Source organism: Gadus chalcogrammus, chromosome 23, assembly GCF_026213295.1.
Source record: "Gadus chalcogrammus isolate NIFS_2021 chromosome 23, NIFS_Gcha_1.0, whole genome shotgun sequence".
NCBI lineage: Eukaryota > Metazoa > Chordata > Actinopteri > Gadiformes > Gadidae > Gadus > Gadus chalcogrammus.
This window is the reverse complement of record NC_079434.1, coordinates 10,636,515-10,655,102: the sequence shown is the minus strand read 5'-3', so window position 1 is coordinate 10,655,102 and position 18,588 is coordinate 10,636,515. Positions and strand designations below refer to the sequence as shown.

The 18,588-nt window shown below is 43.7% G+C and overlaps 1 protein-coding gene across 1 annotated transcript in view; it reads left to right on the top strand.

The window, feature by feature from the left end:
* The first annotated feature begins 2,024 nt into the window (after positions 1–2,024).
* The window catches only part of rbm33a (RNA binding motif protein 33a), a 38,789-nt gene continuing 22,225 nt past the window's right edge, over positions 2,025–18,588 (top strand). Inside the window, exons 1-8 of the mRNA XM_056583777.1 lie at positions 2,025–2,216; positions 3,553–3,628; positions 10,417–10,465; positions 11,443–11,519; positions 11,641–11,884; positions 17,102–17,296; positions 17,668–17,830; positions 18,006–18,214. Coding sequence (XP_056439752.1) covers positions 2,198–2,216; positions 3,553–3,628; positions 10,417–10,465; positions 11,443–11,519; positions 11,641–11,884; positions 17,102–17,296; positions 17,668–17,830; positions 18,006–18,214 — 1,032 coding nt within the window. The 5' untranslated portion in view covers positions 2,025–2,197. The remainder of the gene's footprint in view (positions 2,217–3,552; positions 3,629–10,416; positions 10,466–11,442; positions 11,520–11,640; positions 11,885–17,101; positions 17,297–17,667; positions 17,831–18,005; positions 18,215–18,588) is intronic.

The window sequence follows — 18,588 nt, the reverse complement described above, 5'->3', positions numbered from 1 at the left end:
AATCTAAAGGTTCCCAGGAAGAGAACTCCCAAAGGGGAATGGGTTCAACCCGAATGTCTGCAGTCTACCTAGGCATCCTTGAGCAAGAGGCATTTGGCTACAAAACATAAATAGTTATTAAAGTTGATCTTGTCTTGTTTGGCCCTCTACGGCCCTAGTTAGATTTATTTTAGACTAATTGTCCTGTGTCTGGCCTGTTTCTGGCATAGAATGCTTTATTTAGCCCAGAGTCCTCTGGTTAATGTATGTTGTTTACTGAATAAATAATAGAGCGATCTCCCATGTTAAAATGTGAGGTGTTTCATCTCAACAAACTACACTCCGTACATAGAAAATAGAACAAAATTACATATTTTAATAACATTTTAAGTGAGAAATCATAATTTAAAATCATGCGGCTGGCATTGATATTGCCAATGATAGATTAATACAGTCTTCCAGCATGCAAAACTATTCCAAAAATTTCTAACATAATTTCTCATTTGACTTTGCATCGTTTTACATCTGAAAAGTAAAAATATTGAACAGTTTTAGATTTGATCTGTACAATCCCCCCAGTTCATTAGAATTCACAGATGCTCTCTCAGCCACAAAGTCCCTTTACGCTTTCACAAATTAAAAGCCCCTCCCTGGCCGGGCTCTCAGATATTGACCTTGTTCTTCTGCCTCGCAGCGGGGCCCATAATGACGCTCCAGTCCACTGCACACCGCTGTGCCGCGTCTTCCGGCCTCTTTGTTGACATTTGTCAGCCTTGGAAGAATCTGTGTGTCTGAAAGGCGCTGGAGCCCCACTCCTGAGTCTGACTGCAACGCGGCTACTCCCAGACTTAAGGACCGACACGGACCACAAAGTCACCAACAGATTAAAAAAAGGATTTGACCTTACAGGGGAAAGGAAATTCAAAGGAGTGCCTTGAAAAAAGATTAACCACCATTTTGAATTTCAACAAAAGTGTCAGTTACTCTTAGGCGGGGGGCAATTGGACGTGAGCTTGACAAGAGCAGGAAGGTAAAGTAAATTAACCTTGGCTTCTCTTACTGTAACCCACACACAGGTACTGGAGTTACAATCTCATTAACTGTGCAACCAGCCCAAATAGGAAGGAATATGCTGCAGACTTTTGGGTCTGGACTATGCAGTACATAATTTATATCTGGCCTATATCACAGTAGTAAACATTCATATTTCATCTTTGACGCACAGCACACACAACCAAGCCCACAGCATTAAGAAACGAGGACAGACTGGAGCCACACAGAACTACAACTACAGTTGGTTTGTAACATATGCGTTGCCACGTTGATATCCAGAGTACCACCACTGGTATTTACACTCTGTTTATCAACATATATCATATTGACTCATATACAACTCACTTCATCATGTTCAACTCTCATCTTTCTACACCATAGACCAGCCACTCCACAGTGTGATCAAATTTAAATTGATTTGATTTTGTCTTATATGTTTATATTTTACAAATGTATAATTTTCATAATTCATATAATAACAGTTTATTGATCTTGGAAGGAATTCACGCCGACAAAATATATAATAACATAAAATAATAAAAAAAAAGGCCTACTGTTAGAGAAAGTATTTGAAACAGACAAATTAGCACATAACAATAATAATGGTTGAGGATTACCATAAGGTAATGTATTAAAGTTTAGCCTACATTTTCAACTAAGATCTTATCTGTTAAAGATACAAATATTACCAGGTCGTTGTTAGCCTGCCAAATTACAAATCACATTCAATACAAAGCAGTACAATTATATGTTAAACTATTTGAAACATAAAATAACTTCTACACATTACACTGTCACCATGTACCCTGAACTCCAACTTGTTATTGTAATCATTTGTTTAACCTGAATGACTTTATGCACCTTATATATTTAGTATAATTCTTTTTTTTTTAATCATTTTCATCATTAGTATTTTATTATTCTTATTCATACATATGGTGACGGTTATTATCTACCGTGTTGTCGCCGCAGCACAGGATCAGAAGCTGCGATATTTTCTTACCCACAATGCATCAGAGTGCAGAGCCTGCAGCAGGTTCAGGTTAGCATCGCTGCTGCTAAACACTTAGCTTCGCTTACTCATTCACTTCCAAGTCCAAACACTACAAATTAATGCATCTTCAGTTTTACAAATAGGACATCTGTTTGGACCGCGTCTCACGCAATGGCTGCCAACGGCCAAGGTTTGTACAGTTGTTTTTATGACTTCAATTAATCATTCATGAATGCTCGCTAGCACTGCTAAGCTCGCGCGATATTCCAGGCTTTGTTGTACACAGATAGCGAGGAGAAAAACAACCTCACTTCCACTCATACGTATATTTATATTTCTTAACCGAGTGGGAAAGATAAATTCATCATCGGTGTCGAGTTTACGATCAGAATGGTCCGCGTGAGGGCTGTAGGAGCCTTTCCGCATCCAGTATCAGCTAGCATTAGCATGCTAGGTCCCCGCCGCTGCTTCAGCTCGGTATTCGTGCGTTATATAATATTGATTGACACGGTCAACTTAAACGACCTATATACATTTGTGTCGGACTATGAAGGCGTGGTTAACAGCCTTCTTGTTGGTGTCGGCTCCTGATCAAATACTAAATATGAAGGCGTAGTTAACCCACCTGGTGGTGTCGGGGCCCTTGATGTAATGGTAAACATGAAGGCGTAACGTCAGTCAACCTGCTGCATGGTAGTTTCGGCCCCTGATGTATTTTTAAATATGAAGGCATACTTCCTACCTGGTTCTGTCGGGGCCCCTGATGATGTCCTACACATGAAGGCGTAGTTAACTTCCTAACTGGGGTCCTTCATGGGAAACTAAATCTGAAGGCATATTAAATCATCTACCTGGTGGTGTTGCCGCCCTTCATGTAATATTAAATGTGATAACCTAAGTAACTTGGTTTTTGGGTCCCTGATGTCATCCCAAATATGAAGGCATAGTTATCTTATACCTGTTGTGGTCAGGGGTCCCCGTTGTAACACTAAATATGAAGGTGTAATGTTGGTTAACCTCCTACCTTGGTGGTGCTGGGTCCCATGAAATGTAAAATATACACGAATGAACACCGTGGCCAGGTCCACTATATCCATGTTGGATAATATATTTCAGCTTGAACTTGAGACTGAATTCGATTTTGTCTGACCGATGAACCATGGTCAACAATGTCATCTATTTAGATTCAACCAGCTATATTAACTCACTAAATCCTTGCAATCAAGACAAGTGAGTTATTGCTGTATGCCTCTCATTTGAGTGGAACGCCTGATCAATGTTTGCTCTGATTGGTCAATTTAATCGATCAAGTTAGAACCTAACACCTAAAAGATGAACCCTGTTGTCTTTTGGTTTCATCTTCTATCGTAAAGATGGCATGTCATACACACCACCTGCTAATTGGGAAAGACGAGACAACCATTGTTTTAATTGACTTGTCGGCAGTACACATGCATGTCATTGTTCAACACCTTTGTAATATGTCCCGTGATATTCAGCCTATATTTACCCTGTGTGTTCTTCAGGTGAGGACCTGCAGTATCAAAAGCCTGGTGCAGAGAGGTCTCGCCGCAGGAGAGGGGAGGACGACGACCTGGACAGGTACAGGATGCTTGATGCAATTTGTGATGTTCATTAGATGTGTGAGGGTTGTGGTGTCTTATAATTCATTTAATGATACTAATACTTAGGATATCTCGATTAAAGTACAGAGCAAACACTATTATTCCATTGCTATGAGTTTAAGGGTTGAATCTGTTACAATTGCATTGTAACTGTTGTGGTTTGGTGATGTGATTTTGGTGTTCAGATTTTGCTCACGATATTTAATATATTTGTCATATATTTTTTCATTATGACCCTGATTATACATCATAAATGAACTGCCCTTCGCCGGTCTTTAGACCGTGGTGGAAACGCAGACAACAACGGGCTCAAGGAAACCTTTTCGTTCCATGAAATGTAGTTCCTGGGGCTAAAAGATCTTGGTGATTTTGGTGGAAACGTGGCTTTAGTGGATTGTTCCTAAATTCTAGGGCTGTCAAGTTCTTGTCGGTTGGTTCATGGACATGTAGTTGTTTGACAATTTTAATTTGTCGTACAAACGCTGGTGCTTTTTTCATAAGGGACTAATGCAGACTGATGTATTAAATGTTTCTAGTGAAAGGCTACATTGTTTAAGGACTCGAGTAACATTATTTTACTAGAGTTTCGCACATTTCGCTGAATGTTCATTTTCTGAAGGTGGTTCGTCTGGTTGCGTGAGCCCTATCATCGTGTGCGCAGTATTTCGTGAGCATGCTAACATGCTAATGCTACCAAGGCTGAGGAGCAAACATTCCAAGTTTCTAGTAGGGCTGAACGTTATGGACTAAAATGTCACAGTATATCCCAGGTAATGCGTACCTGGGATCGAGTGTTTTGACCATCACTTTAGCGCCCTTTCTATCGACATTTTGAAAGGGAACCATGTCCGTACACAGGTAAACAGTGACGACGTTTGTTATCTCGTTCCACCGCTGGCTTTTTTGGCCATAAGGACTAGAGTTGTTCCGATTCCGATACCAGTATCGGAAATGTCTCCGATACTGCCGAAAATGCTGGTATCGGTATCGGCGAGTACTGGAGTCCAGGCACCTCCGATACCACGTAATTTATTAAAATAGAAAGCTATTTACTGGTTAGCTCCGTTAGCGCTGACACAGTTCTTCTTCGCGGCTCTTAAAACAGTTGCGCTGTGCTGCCATCTGCAGGCTGCTGTTTTAGAGGGGCGAAGAAGAATTGATCACCTGTCAATCAAGGAGCTAGCGTTATCATGTCGGCGGTGTGGCAATATTTCACGCTGGATGCTCCCAACAGCAAGACTGCGACATGCAACGTATGCCGTGAAAAGATTTCCAGGGGTGGCACGAGTGTTGCTAATTTCAACACTAGCAACTTAATAAAACACTTGAAGACGCGTCACGCTAAAGAGCACGACGAGGGGGTGGGACCCACTGACGCTACAGACCTATTAGAGCAGTGCCAGTGGGTGGGACTTCACCAGCAGAAACTAACATCCACAGCGTCTGAAGCTAAGATAACAGAGGCTGTTGATAAAACTGAAGTACATTGGCGGAGGGTACTGGATCTGACATAGAAGATGGCTCAATGCAAAAGTTCACCATTTCGAAAGAAATACAAACGAGGACCGTATTTTCCGTACTATAAGGCACACCGGATTATAAGGCGCACCTTTAATGAATGGCCTATTTTAGAACTGTTTTCATATATAGGGCGCACCGGATTATTAGGCGCATAGCATAGACAAGACCGAGCAGTGAATGGAGCGTTCCCACTTCGTCATAACTATAAAAAAAAACATCCTTCAAATTCAACGAGCGAACATTATGAAATTAAAATGCACATTTCTCGCTAAAAATGTTTACATAAACGCATTTAATGGCGTAACTATGTTACTATTTCCACCCAGAATAAGGAAAGATGACGGCCGTATGCTTCTGTGCAAGCGTCACTACTCTAGTGACGTCGGTTCAAGCTCCACGCTGATTTGTTCCATTAGTAGATGGAACAAGGAGGTGTCCGATAGGCGGAGATGATCAGCGGGAGTGGCCGCCAGCGAAGCTGTGCATGGTGGGAGTTGTTGTCTTCAATCCACAAGCGCCAAAAAGTCACTTTCTGCCTTTTCTCGGTCAAGACGGCACCAAATTAGAATTTTATTTTATTATTCGACTACATATAGGACCCAATTTCAATACATATTCATGTCTGCACCGGTGAAATGCTCCTTTAAAGATATTGTGGCTACACTTTATTATTTTTTTTAAAATAACTATTATTTAAGTTTTTTTTATACTGTTCTATTTAAAAATAAATGGCTTTAATTTGCCTTATTCATTCATTCATTTACAAAGGGTTTAACCTGACCCAGGCCTTACCACAATGATAATCATATCACAGTCATTTTTGTAACATACTGGTATCGGTACTCGGTATCGGCCGATACCCACAGCATAAGTATCGGAATCGGTATCGGGAGGGAAAAAATGGTATCGGAACATCTCTAATAAGGACTGGCTTTGGAAAATGCCTGCTGAAGCGATCTCTGTGGAAGAGATGCAGGGACAGCTTCACGCTGCTAGCGTCTGTCTCGTACGGTGTGGAATGAGAGCTTGTGAAGGGACTATTGCGCAAGCAATCAGGCGCGCTTGCTGCGCGTTTGCGTGCTTGCGTAATAGCATACTGCCTGAGAAGGCAGCGTTTGCGTGCTTGCGTAATAGCATACTGCCTGAGAAGGCAGTATCGTTGTCAAATCTGTCCCTGGGAAAAGTAACGTTGCTCCCAATTGAAAAAGGAACTACTTTTTGTTACCGTATTTTCAGTGGTTGCGTGTAACTTTACTTTTTACATGAAAAAGTAGTTACGTTACTGTATTAACTTGTTAATTACTTTGTAATGCGTTACACACAACACTGTCTACACGTCACACTGGTCTCACGGTAATGTCAAAATCCTTACCGTAGCGCAAATTCACAGCGGTGTGCGGTCTATACTAGTGTTGCACGGTATACCGAATACCGATACTAGAACGCAAAAACGCAAAAAACGATACGATTCCCAATTTTTTTAGTATCGATACTTTTTTTTTAATGACGTTCTGTGTCTGTGCAGCGAGCCGCTCCAACTCTCCTTGCACGCAGAGGCTAGTCAGTGGGTGTGCCCCTCAGCTCGCCCTCAGCCACAGCAGCAGCAGGCAGTTCACTGAGTGAGTGAGAGTGAGACGCAACGAGATGGCGACAGGTTCGGAAGCGCTTGCCGTCATTTCTCGGCTTGTGGACAAAAAATATGAAACGAATGTGGTGTAGCTTATGAGGCAACCTTTTTTCGAGGCATAGCGACAGTAGCCGCGTTTGCATAGACACTTCTGATCCGATTAGATTTCTAATCGGAATAGATCTATTGCTATCATGCAATCCGAATGTGCTGTATATACACTTACAAAAGTGGTCAGCGTACGTCCGTATGTATCTCGCACACCACCGATATGTTGGTCTGGACTTGTATGATATATGTAAGGGATGATGTTGCACAGAACGTCGGTCATTGTCAGGAAAATAAGCCCAGACAGGGCGAAGCGGGCCACGACACGAAGCGGAGGTGTCTTGCTTTGCCCTGAAGGGCATTATTTTCGTTCTATACGTTCTAACGTTCTATACATTATCCCGCTTATTACACGGCTCCTTGCTCAGCTGGTGGAAAGCAATCATTTTATATTCGTTAAACATCTTCGGTAGCAAGTATATTTATTCTGAGTGTTAAAGTTTCAATACGTCACTGCAATTGTCGGACTGACGTTTGTCCACCATAGTGCAATGGAATGTACCATGAAGTGGCATCATGTTTTGTTTTGTTTTTAATAAAGAGGAGAAAATAGTTTAATTGTATGTGTAAGTCAGTCATTAATGTGTTCACTGTCCAAAGGTTTATATTGTACAGAAAAGTGGCTTGTTATGCAAAAGCAATTAGGTTAACAAACAGAAGAGATTATGCCCATACTTGCTCTGTAGAATTAATTTATTAAGGTAATTTGCTCCAAAAGCAGGAAAGGTCCAAGCTGCTGAAAGTTAAACCATAATGAGACTGAGCTGGACCATTAATCATCTCTTTTCCAGATATTTTAGATTTTCACCGTGGTATCGGTTCAGTATCGAGGTATATTCGGGCAGGTATCGTATCGAAGTCATAATTTTGGTATTGTGCAACACTAGTCTATACCGTTTATACCGTGCACCACTAGTTTCTAGTCCCTGGTACGCTTTGAAGTGGATCTTTTGATTGATTGAACAATGAGGCTGAGGTTTTTTGTTTGATTGCATGTTATGGCACCCCCGTCGCCAAAGCAGTACCTTTTAATTTTTGGAGACCTGCTGATGTGCTGTGTCTACATGTCTACCAACTTTTACCCTGTCTTCCATCATAAAAAATAGTTTGGTGAGCACATGCAACAGTGCTAATTTGAAATGAGCACTGTGACGTCACCCTGTCACACCCAGTCACATCAGTGCTCATTTCATTTATTGAGCTATAATTACAAAACTTTTGACATTATCTAAGGGAGATGTCCTTGCTGTGCTAAGTTATAAATCCTTGGGAATCTATGAAGCAAACTTGTGATTGATTGAACAATGGTCTACTTTACATAATTTATGGATATCGCTTTTGCGCATAAAACAGCCATTTCGATGTTTTTCAAAATTCCAATGGTAACTCTGAGTAAGGCATGTCCATTTGCACTTTTGGTTGATCTTGAAAAATGTTATACATTTATAGATAGATAGAAATAAGGGACACAAAAAACGTATGGGGACGTCTTAATCCAAAGGCGTTGGGAGAGTTGTTTTTTTTCATCTCTGCGATGCTAACCATATCAAGTTCAGCAGCCCCATCTATTATTTTACACACAGAAAACCACCTAAAACCGTTGCTTCCTCCTACGTATGTTGTCTATCTACTACGCGAGGCTGCCCGACATGGTGCTCTGTGGCACGTCTGGTTTGACCTGCTTTACATTGAAGCTATGCCGTAACTGAGTCTGATTCGGACCAAGAGCTGATCTGAAACACACTGACCATCTCCAAACAGCATTTTTGTGATATTTAGGCTAGCGGGTAGATTTCAGTCCCCGTGGTCGTTTAAGTTAATCTTGAGAAAACATTTGTATGTTTTTAGTATTAACTTCCAACATCGACCAATCGATTGGTAGTAGAATTCGACTCATTTCAGTTGACCAAGATGTTCTTCTAATTTCCAGTATCGGTGTTAATTCATTGTCTTATAGATTTTTGTGGTCTTTGATTTATTTTGGTATGTGATGGATTCAAATGATTTGAGGTGAATATTGTTTATATAAATGTTTGCAATGATTTAGGGATGAGCATTAGAGGTGTTTTATGCTATAAGGGTTGGATCAACATTGACTAGACTGGATGTTGTGATGTTTGGTGTATTCAGGTATGTTTAGATTGTTTTGACAACTAGTTTAACACTGTGGCTTACAGTTAATTATCTGTCTTAAAAAAACTTCTTAGTTTTAGACTCCCGTTATTAAATCAATAATTAACCATTTGATTAATGCTTATCTGCAACGGTTTGTTGTTCTGTTGATGTATTTCATTTGATGAAACAACCGCTTTTGTCCTCATTATATCCTCAAAATATTCTTAGTATACTTTCCCTGACCTGATGTGCATCAATGTATGAAATGAGTCCAGTTTGGTGCAGTTCAAGAGATTCCTCTGTTCTGCGACCGAGCTCCAGGCCAGTCGTCAAATAGTAGTTTAGAATAAGTTTTTTCCAAACTCCTCTCAACCCAATCTTTGGAAACGGCCGTATCTTTTTTAAATTACGCCGATAAAAGTTGCATGTGTTGCATGTGATTTCACTCAGGAATGAAAAAAGTTATCTACACTTGACCGGGTCATCAAAGTGTTGGGATGGAACTTTGAAAATTTGGTTGTATGCCAACAGCCAGCAGAGAACCGGCTGTAAGGTTACTCCTCTTCATTTCCCGCTCAGATTTCACTAATTCATGACCCGTTGAACTCCAATGCTGCGATGCCAACGGCAGTGTTGTGTGGGCTTCCAGATCAGCTAAATCACAGGACGCTGCAATCCAACAAACCAGACATGTAGTCTTACCCCAAGGGACTTTTATTTTATAAACATCCAGCATATAAGTCGATTCCAAATAGCGGTCAGAGAATCTATGGAGCTAATGGTCAGGAAGCCAGATGCCTTCTTTTATTATGATTTAGCATGTGTATTCTTCATAAAACCAAAGTGTTTTAAACCTGACAGAACGTGGGATGAACTGTGTTATGACCCGACAGTAAAGGACATATGGTTCTAGCAGATGGTTCAGCACAAGTCCAAGGATTTCTACACAAAATGGGCACCCATGTTGCATAAGGCATGAGATAGAGAATATACAATTCTAAAGGCATTTCCTGATTACGAAGCACTATCACTTGTGTAATAGTGCCAACCGAGCGGATGGATGGATAACTCGGCCTATCAGCTGGTACAGTCCTTCATGGCAGTTGATATGAAGTTGATAGATCAATCCTACATCATTCGTACATTACATTATTTCTACCATATATTGTTGGTCGTTTTAGTTTAATAATTTGTTGTTGTCCTGTACTTTCTGCTGTGACACCATTATTTGCTGGCTGGAATAATGTAGTAGCATCAGATTATCTTGCATATGGATATTACACTCTCACATGTGATGTTGTGATTACATGTTAGATATGTAGAGGGGTCTGATGGTCTCCCAGCTGGTGCTGAGTGGAAGCTCTATAAACACGCGGTCTGCTCTGCTTCCATAGTGACCTGGAGGAGGACCTGCTGGAGGAAGACTGGCTTTCTGCCAAAAAGGTAAGAACCCGCCTGCTCCTCTGGAGCCGTTGTCTATCACGTTTACACTCTCAGAGGCTTCACAGGCTAGGTGCTAGAGCACAACTGTTGACCCCAAAGCCTCAGAAGGATATGGTAAGAAACCTTGAGACGTAGCACATAGGAGAGATCTTTTTTCCAGAGATGGCTCGGAGTGCAAAAGGTGATTTTTGCCAGACAGGAAATAAAGCTAAATAGAGATGTCAGGTTAAAGGTGGTGTAGGTACGATCAGAGAGCTGTAAAGAGAGACGTAGCAGAAAATAGAAAGATTTTGAAAATAAACATCCCAAAAAACATCTGCTCCCTCCCGGCATTTCTCCACCATTTAGTAGTGTTGTATTTCATGCACCTGTGGCGGTTAAGATGGATTCCCCAAAACAATCAGGGAGATCATTCCCTGATTGGTCAGAAACTAACCACAAAATATAAATTGCCTCATATAGAACCAGGCTCAGTTAACAAATTGGAGAAGAACAAATATTCTTTCAGAGAGTTTCAATGACCAGAAGCTGAGGGTTGGCTATGGCATGGCCATCAGTGACGTATAACATTCAAACTACCGGTAGTTATTTTAAAACACCTTGTATCAGTGACCTAGGAGTAAAGCTACAGACCTCATGGGGTTGCAAGTCAGGTGTTTTGGCCTCCTCCTCATCATCATCATCATAATCTGAGGAAGAGGACAGACAGCTGTCCTCCCAGCAGGAGGGGGGGTAGGGCTGTGAACCAGGAGGAAGTGCAGTGGACCCACTGGAGGTGGCTTTTAACCTCTCCAGATCGTCCTCGCCACATGGGAATAAAGCCAGACCCCTTTCTCTTTCTCTCCTGTGTTTTTTTTTTTTACCTTTCTTTCTCTCCCGTTTTCTTCTACCATTTCACTTTGACTACTAAACAGTCTTTCTTTCCCTGGCTGTCAACTCAATTTAAATCTAAATGTTTTGTCTTCCTCTCCACCCAGAATGCCTCTGAGGCGTCTGACGAGGAACTGAATGACGACCTTCTGCAAAGTGATGACGAGGACATTCCACACCTAAGGTATGAGGATGATGTTGGTGACAGACCCAAAACCCGCTGGTTTTCTATCAGCCGTTTAATGGAGCCAGCCTGAGAACTGAAGACAACAACAAATAAAACATGTTTATCTGTTTAATTCCAGCGCACAGCAGGTGAGTCTGAACGCTACCTTCAGTCTGGGGACGGCCTACAGCCAGCAGGGGCAGGGGGACTATGCCGATGACGTGGTTGACCTGGGGGGCAATCAGGAGGGGGCCGCAGAGGGGGAGTACGTGGACGAGTTCAGCCAGGGCGACCAGGTGGACTACGGAGAGGAGATGAACGACGGCCTCCAGGGCGAAGTTCTGGACCTGCAGATCACCGAGCCCCTGGACGGGGAGTTCCAGGTCGGTCCTCGTCGCACGTACACCCCGATGCATCACATGCACACTTACACAACCCGTGCAGACCTTCAGACCACATGCACACTACTCGCACAACAAATATGCACCACATGCACACTGACACATGCACACCTTCAGACCACATGCATACCTCCACAACACGTGAACACCTATCAGCACCGTGCACATACAATGTGCACCTGCTAATAGTTTAGCTTGTACTCTCGCAGTTTTTATAGTTTTTACGACAACTTAAACGGTGACATGCATGCATGTTCAGAAGCTCTTCCCCTTAGTATATATACTCTTTGTCACTTTTTTATTTTATATATTTTTAAGTTGTAAGCTCCTTTCTTTTTTCTGTTCAGGGTGTGACGTATGGTTTTATGTTTCTTGGTAACTGTTTTCGGTCCGGTTCGGTACTACATTTTTGTGCACCCTTTATAAACCCAGGCCCACACCACATCCCCGCATCACACATAAACACAGTGCGCATTCCTACACAGCGTGCCTCCTATAGTCTGTGCATGTGAAGGCAACGTGCATGAGGCCCGTGCACGGGCAGGTCCCCCTCCTGTTGTCCTCTCTGCGCGGGGAGATGGAGATAGTGTCACGTCGGGGGATTGAAGCGTATTGAGTGGAGTGCCGCTGCGATGGCTGTGGATTAGCTTCATTATCACGTCCCTACAGCTAATTTTGCTGCCCTGCTGACAGAGCTGCTGTTGACAGCTTGTTTGGTGAGAGTCATCGGCTGCCGGTCCAACCCCATCCCCGGGTCCATTGTGACCTTGGGAGCCGTTCGGGCCAGCATTGTGTCGGGCCCTCATTGTGTGCGGATGTGCTGCCACTCGACGGGGGTTAATGTGAGGGGCTTTTATCAGGGCCCTCGACTGGATCTGATAACGTCTGGCACAGGCGGACAGTTTATTGACCTTCGGCGGGGCGGCCCATACAGTGGTGTAATGATTGATGCGAGTTTGCCTTTCACCGCCACCGCGCCCCTGTTAAGTCTGAATTAAGAGGATGGGAGATAAGGGGGCGCTGTGGTCTATTTAGCCAGGTGTGATGGGGCCTGGCACCTGACAGAGATGTATTAGCCTGCCTCTTCCTCTCCCTTGTGCCAAGATAAGACGTCGACCTTCTTGTTGACGCTCAAAGCACTGTGCTTGTTTTGATCCTGGCGTGTGTAGCCTGTAGAGGCATGCAGATTCCAGGGTGTGATATCTGGGGTTTAAATTCCCAGAGATCTGCTGGGAGCCCGTTTTTAAAGCATGATCCTTGACAAATAACTTGAAATAAACACCAATATGGTGAATGCATGTCAGCTCCCATGTAATAAAAAAGTATCTCTTTTTGAAATGAGCAGTCTAGCTTTAAAGCCGCCGTCCCATGTTTGTGGAGAGGTGACGCGTGAAGCGGTATTATCCGCCGCTGAGCCCCTGGGCCTGCCCGTCACACAGGGACACACTGTTTGGATTTAAAGGTCAATGGGACACTATGACTTCAGACCCCATGAAAACAAATCAGAACGATGACAACAGAAACCAATTCAACACTTGTATGCGACGGCTCCTACAGTGAATTCAGATTACATGAGGAGCCGGTAGACGTAACGGCACATTTTGCTCTAGGATGCCTACTGGTAGGGCAGGGGCACTGGGACTCAAACCCAGAACCTTTCGGTTTGCAGTGGAACACCCTTGCCGCCCCCATGAAACTGAAATGTGTTTCAAAGGCCTCCCTCAGATGGTTTTAAGATATTCTCCAACTTGTTTAAAGACCTTCCCCTGGAGGTTTCAAAGGTGACATGGCCCAAGGAGGAGATTATGCTGCCCAGCATGTCCTCGAGCAACCTGCAGCCTTTTGTGTGTGTGTGTGTGTGTGTGTGTGTGTGTGTGTGTGTGTGTGTGTGTGTGTGTGTGTGTGTGTGTGTGTGTGTGTGTGTGTGTGTGTGTGTGTGTGTGTGTGTGTGTGTGTGTGATTCCTGGTCTGTTGAGATCCGTTTTAAGGGAGAAAGCAGAGACTCCTGTGTTTTTGCTCGCTCTATTTTATTCAAGGCAACGTGAAGCAGCGTTCAGATAACCGGAGCTATTCGCCGGGAAAACAGAGTTTTAGGGCGTGAGAAGGCCAGGAAGAGATGTAATTGGATCATTCAGGAATTGGGTGCCGATGGGAAGTAGCTACCAGTGCCGAGCCTACCGCCATCACAAAGGGTTTAATGAAGTTGATCCGGTTCTATTCTAATGTAACTATGACATACGGAATACAGAGTACTATGTTGTGTTTTCTCATTTGTTGTTGAACAGACGCTAGTGCTACATGCTAACGAGGTTAGCCTTCTGTGTTTGTTTGGGTAGGTCCATAAGGGCTTAACAGTCTGTGATCATTTGGTTTTCCTTTAAGGGCATCCCAGGTGACTGTTCTGACAGGTTTATTTCCACGCCCGCATGTTCGTGGTCCTTGGAAAGTTTTCATAGGTGTAACTACTATATTTACAAGGTTTCTGTAGTGGCTGGCCACGCTGTTCAGTATTCATTGTGAGTCGAGGCGTGGAAGAGTGGAGCAGAGAGGATTAATGCGGTCTGTAGCCCTGGGCCGGTCCTGTCCACCAGCTATTTACTCCCAGTAGGGATCTGTTTTCTCTGTACCGAGGGTGTGTCTTGTTGGAGGTATATATCAGGGTTTTTTCTAGAAAAATTAAGTAGCAGGGAGCAGACCCCTGCGCAAAGCCAAGGGAGCAACGCGACCGAGGCGGGGGATGGTGTGGCGCGAAGCCTTTGAAAAAATAATGATTAAATGGTACATTCTGAGGCTATCTTAGAGAGAAATTCTAGCTCTTGTGGTCATCCTGAAAAACTAAAATGCTATCAACTTTTGGTAGACTTGTACAACTTTACCCTGTAAATAAACACGACAAATTTCAAAAATATTGGCTAAACTTTTATTAAGTAGGACAAATCACAACAGCAGCCGTCTGTTCCTGAGACTGCCCCAACGGCTCATTGTCTTGTCAAAATCAAATTGATCAATTGCAGGCCCCTCAATACTGATCCTGAGGAGGTGGTTCAGGGTAGCGTTAGTCATGGTAGACCTCCTGTGCCATGCCTCTATGGAACAAGTTTTGGGGCTCTAGAGTCAATAATGGCGACGCTATAGAAATGTTACTATTGTTGTCGTTTTCAGTTTTGCACTTTGCAGACGGTCCCTAAGCTCGCGGCTGAAAGCCGACTGCTCGTAGAAGCCAATGCAATTCACCGTTCACTAAAGACGGCTCGTTTGGATAAAAACTATGTTGTAGCTGGTTCTCTGGGTTACTACACTTTTATTGGGCTAATTCGGCCGTGCAGCTGCCATTTAGTTCCCTGCTACGGGTTCCCTGGTAACAGGGAACCCTGTTCGACTGTTTGTTTTGCTCTCGCAAAACTCTTGATCAACACTCGGCATTTGTTTATTTCTGTCGTTCATTGAAACCGCTTTGTGTAGAGAGAACTGGAATGGTCTTGTATACTTGCTTGGCATCTTAGCGCCTAGACCAAAAACCCATTAAAATACATAGTAGCTAGCTAGCTAGCTGCTAATAATTTTAACGTTAGCATGTCGACTCTGTCTGGGAAACTCCAATTCGGATCGGAATATTTTTGGAGTAATTATAAGTTATTTGAGGATCAGACACATTGTCAGGTGGTGGTGTTGGGATATTTTCGCGGAGAAAAGATCGTTTTGAGAAATAGTGTATGTTGTACAGCAGCATGTAAGTACAGATCCAAGTCTGACAGGTTCAGTCGGCATTTCGGTAGGATGGCGCACGCCGGGAGTATCGGGGCGCAGCGCCCCTGTTCCCTTGTTTAGAAAAAACCCTGCATATTATTTCTGTACTGATCTGGCCGGTCTCGGTTGATGGATACATTATCTTAGTGCTGTGGTGTATGTTGGTGGAGGGATGCATCATATCTGTGCTGAGGTCTATCTCGGTCGAAGGATATGTCCTCCTTGGACTGTGCTGTGTGTGTCTTGGCCGATGATACATCATCCGTGTACTGAAATGTTTTATGTTGAAAGGAAACATCATATTTTTGTAATGAGGTGGGTCTAATTGAAAGGATACGTTATCCTTGTACTGTTGTGTGTCCTGGTGGAGGAATACATCTCTGTACTGAGGGCTGTGGTGGCGGAGGGATACCTTACCACTGTGCTGAGGCTGCGTTGGTGCGTGGCAGGTTAATGGTGCGCTACACGGAACAGTGTTGTCTGTTCGACCCCCTGACCTTACTTAGCTAGAGACACGTCTCATTAGGGCGCACTACAATCAGCACCAGTCTTCAAGGTAAACACCACTGCCGTTTCTCTGCGGATGATACCCTGTTAGTAATAGCCGATATTTACAAAAGGCATTCATCCATCCAGGCATTCGTCAGGTGACTTTTTTCTTGTTGTTCGGCTGCGATTTTGAAGTGCGCAAGCGGGCCAGTCATTCGTTTTCCCAGAATCCTCTCTTGTTTGCGATGTTTTCGGCACTAGGGCGTGAACTTACAACCTTAGCCGTGAACGATAGAAAGGCAGTCGGATATCTCCACCATTATTGAGCTGTTCCTATCTGGCCCTGTATTTCTGTGCATCTTGTCAAACATCTACATCTCATTGAATTTCAAATGTCGGCAGGAATATTAATGAAGCCCACTCCTACTGTTATGGTAATTCCAGGGTTGGGGGGCGGTGGGGAGTCCCCTAAACCCCTCCCCCATCGTATTAGCTAGTGTTTCCACCACTCTGCCGATCCCTGTCTGCTCTTGGGTTTAGTTTAGATTAACTCACCCTTACTTGCTGTCCAAACTGTCCTACATTTTTTATAATGCAGAAGAGCTATATTGAAAGAGATATATCTATCTATAGTTTATATATATATATATGTATATATATAAAATACAAAATCTGGTGGTACTACTGCAGATACTTCTAATTCAAGAATAAACAAATAAATAATAATGACTGCATATATTACACTGTCCAATTCAATAATTACTAACATAACTGTATATATTACTGTCCAATTCAGTAATCAATACGAAAAGGAGAAACAAGGGGAATGGATGTGTTTCAGCAGGTCTAAATAATGTAATTATGAATGATTATATTGTAGTATTTCCATGGCGCTCCTCCCGACCCACAGCGCTGTGCATAGAGTGGTGTCCATCTCTAGAGCTATGTTGATGTGTTCATCAGGACGAGGACGAGCACTACCCTGCAGCCTACCAGCAGACGGGCTCTCCGGGCGGGGCCGGGGCCCAGTACCACCAGGGCTCCCCGCAAGAGGAGGGCCTCCAGGAGCCGGAAGAGGGGGAGAGAGGGGTCGGGGAGCAGGAGTCTCAGGAAGAAGAGGACCTGGCTGATAGCTCCCACCTGCTGGACCAAGAGGAGGTAGGGGCATGATAATAGTAACAATGGATTTATTATGAACAGTCGATGTACATATACATCATGCTTCTTGTTGTCGCCTACATTGTTGTCTCCCCTCCCCAGAAAAGAATGGAATATATAAATACAGTAAACATGAACCGGTAAAGAGCCGACACAATAGCACTTGTACTTTGTATCTCTGATGTGAACGTTACTGAAGACATTCTTCATGATTTGGATTTAAAATTCACAAATAACAATGAAAATATGTTGTATTTAGAGAGATCTTTTTATGATGACGTAGATTGATATTGTTTAAAAACGTGTTATCAACGTGACTCTGTATTGGCCACCATCAAAGGAGACGGGTTTTAACTGAAAGTGTGCTTCAGGGCGAGAACGAGATGGGAGAAGATACTAAGGAGGAGTCAGACGAGGAGGACGAGGACGACGAAGGGTCTGGTCGTCTGCGCTTCAAGTCTGAGAGGAAGGACGCAACTGTGGTGCGGGTAGCGGACGCCGCGAGCAAGAGGAGAAACATCCCGGAAACCCTCGGTATGGCCTTCACAGTTACAGTCCCAAAGGGGAACTGATCTCATGTTGATGAAAGAACAACAGGGTGGTTTTATCATCGGCAACAGAACTAGGCTAGGTTGATATCGATCGAGCATATCGATGACTCCCGCAGCGCTGGTAGGCCCACTGACGTGGTGTGCTCTCCTCTCCTCAGAGCTGTCGGAGAAGGCCAAGGCGGACCTGATGGAGTTCGAGATGCAGGACCGCCAGCGGAGAGAGGGCCGCTTCGGTGGCGGCTGGGGGAGGGGCGGGGGGCGTGGCTACGGCCGAGGCAACCTCCAGGGCTTTGGCGGGCAGAACTTCAGAGGCAGAGGACGGATGAACGATCAGAGGAACCCGCTGATGGGACACATGGGCATGCAGGTAAAAACACTGCGACATACTGGTACACTCACCTGGACATGCATGTACACTCACCTGGAGATGCATGCAGAGTTCCCGTTGTCCGGTAATTACCGGTCTTTGACCGGAAAAAAATGAGGAGGACCGAAAATTCTAAATGTCTCCGGTCAGAATGACCGATTGGAAATATGGCCCCGTCCACACGGAGCCGAAACAGGCGAAAAATATCTGGTTTCCTTTTATGCGTAATGTTCAAGGCGCTGGTTCTCCACAGAAAAAAGTGGAGCGCATCAACCCTGCGCGCATACAGCATGCGCGCTGTATACAAACATTCAGTCATGAGGAGATTCAACCTTTTAAATTGAGCAGAAATACTTTTGAATGTGTTCTTTGAA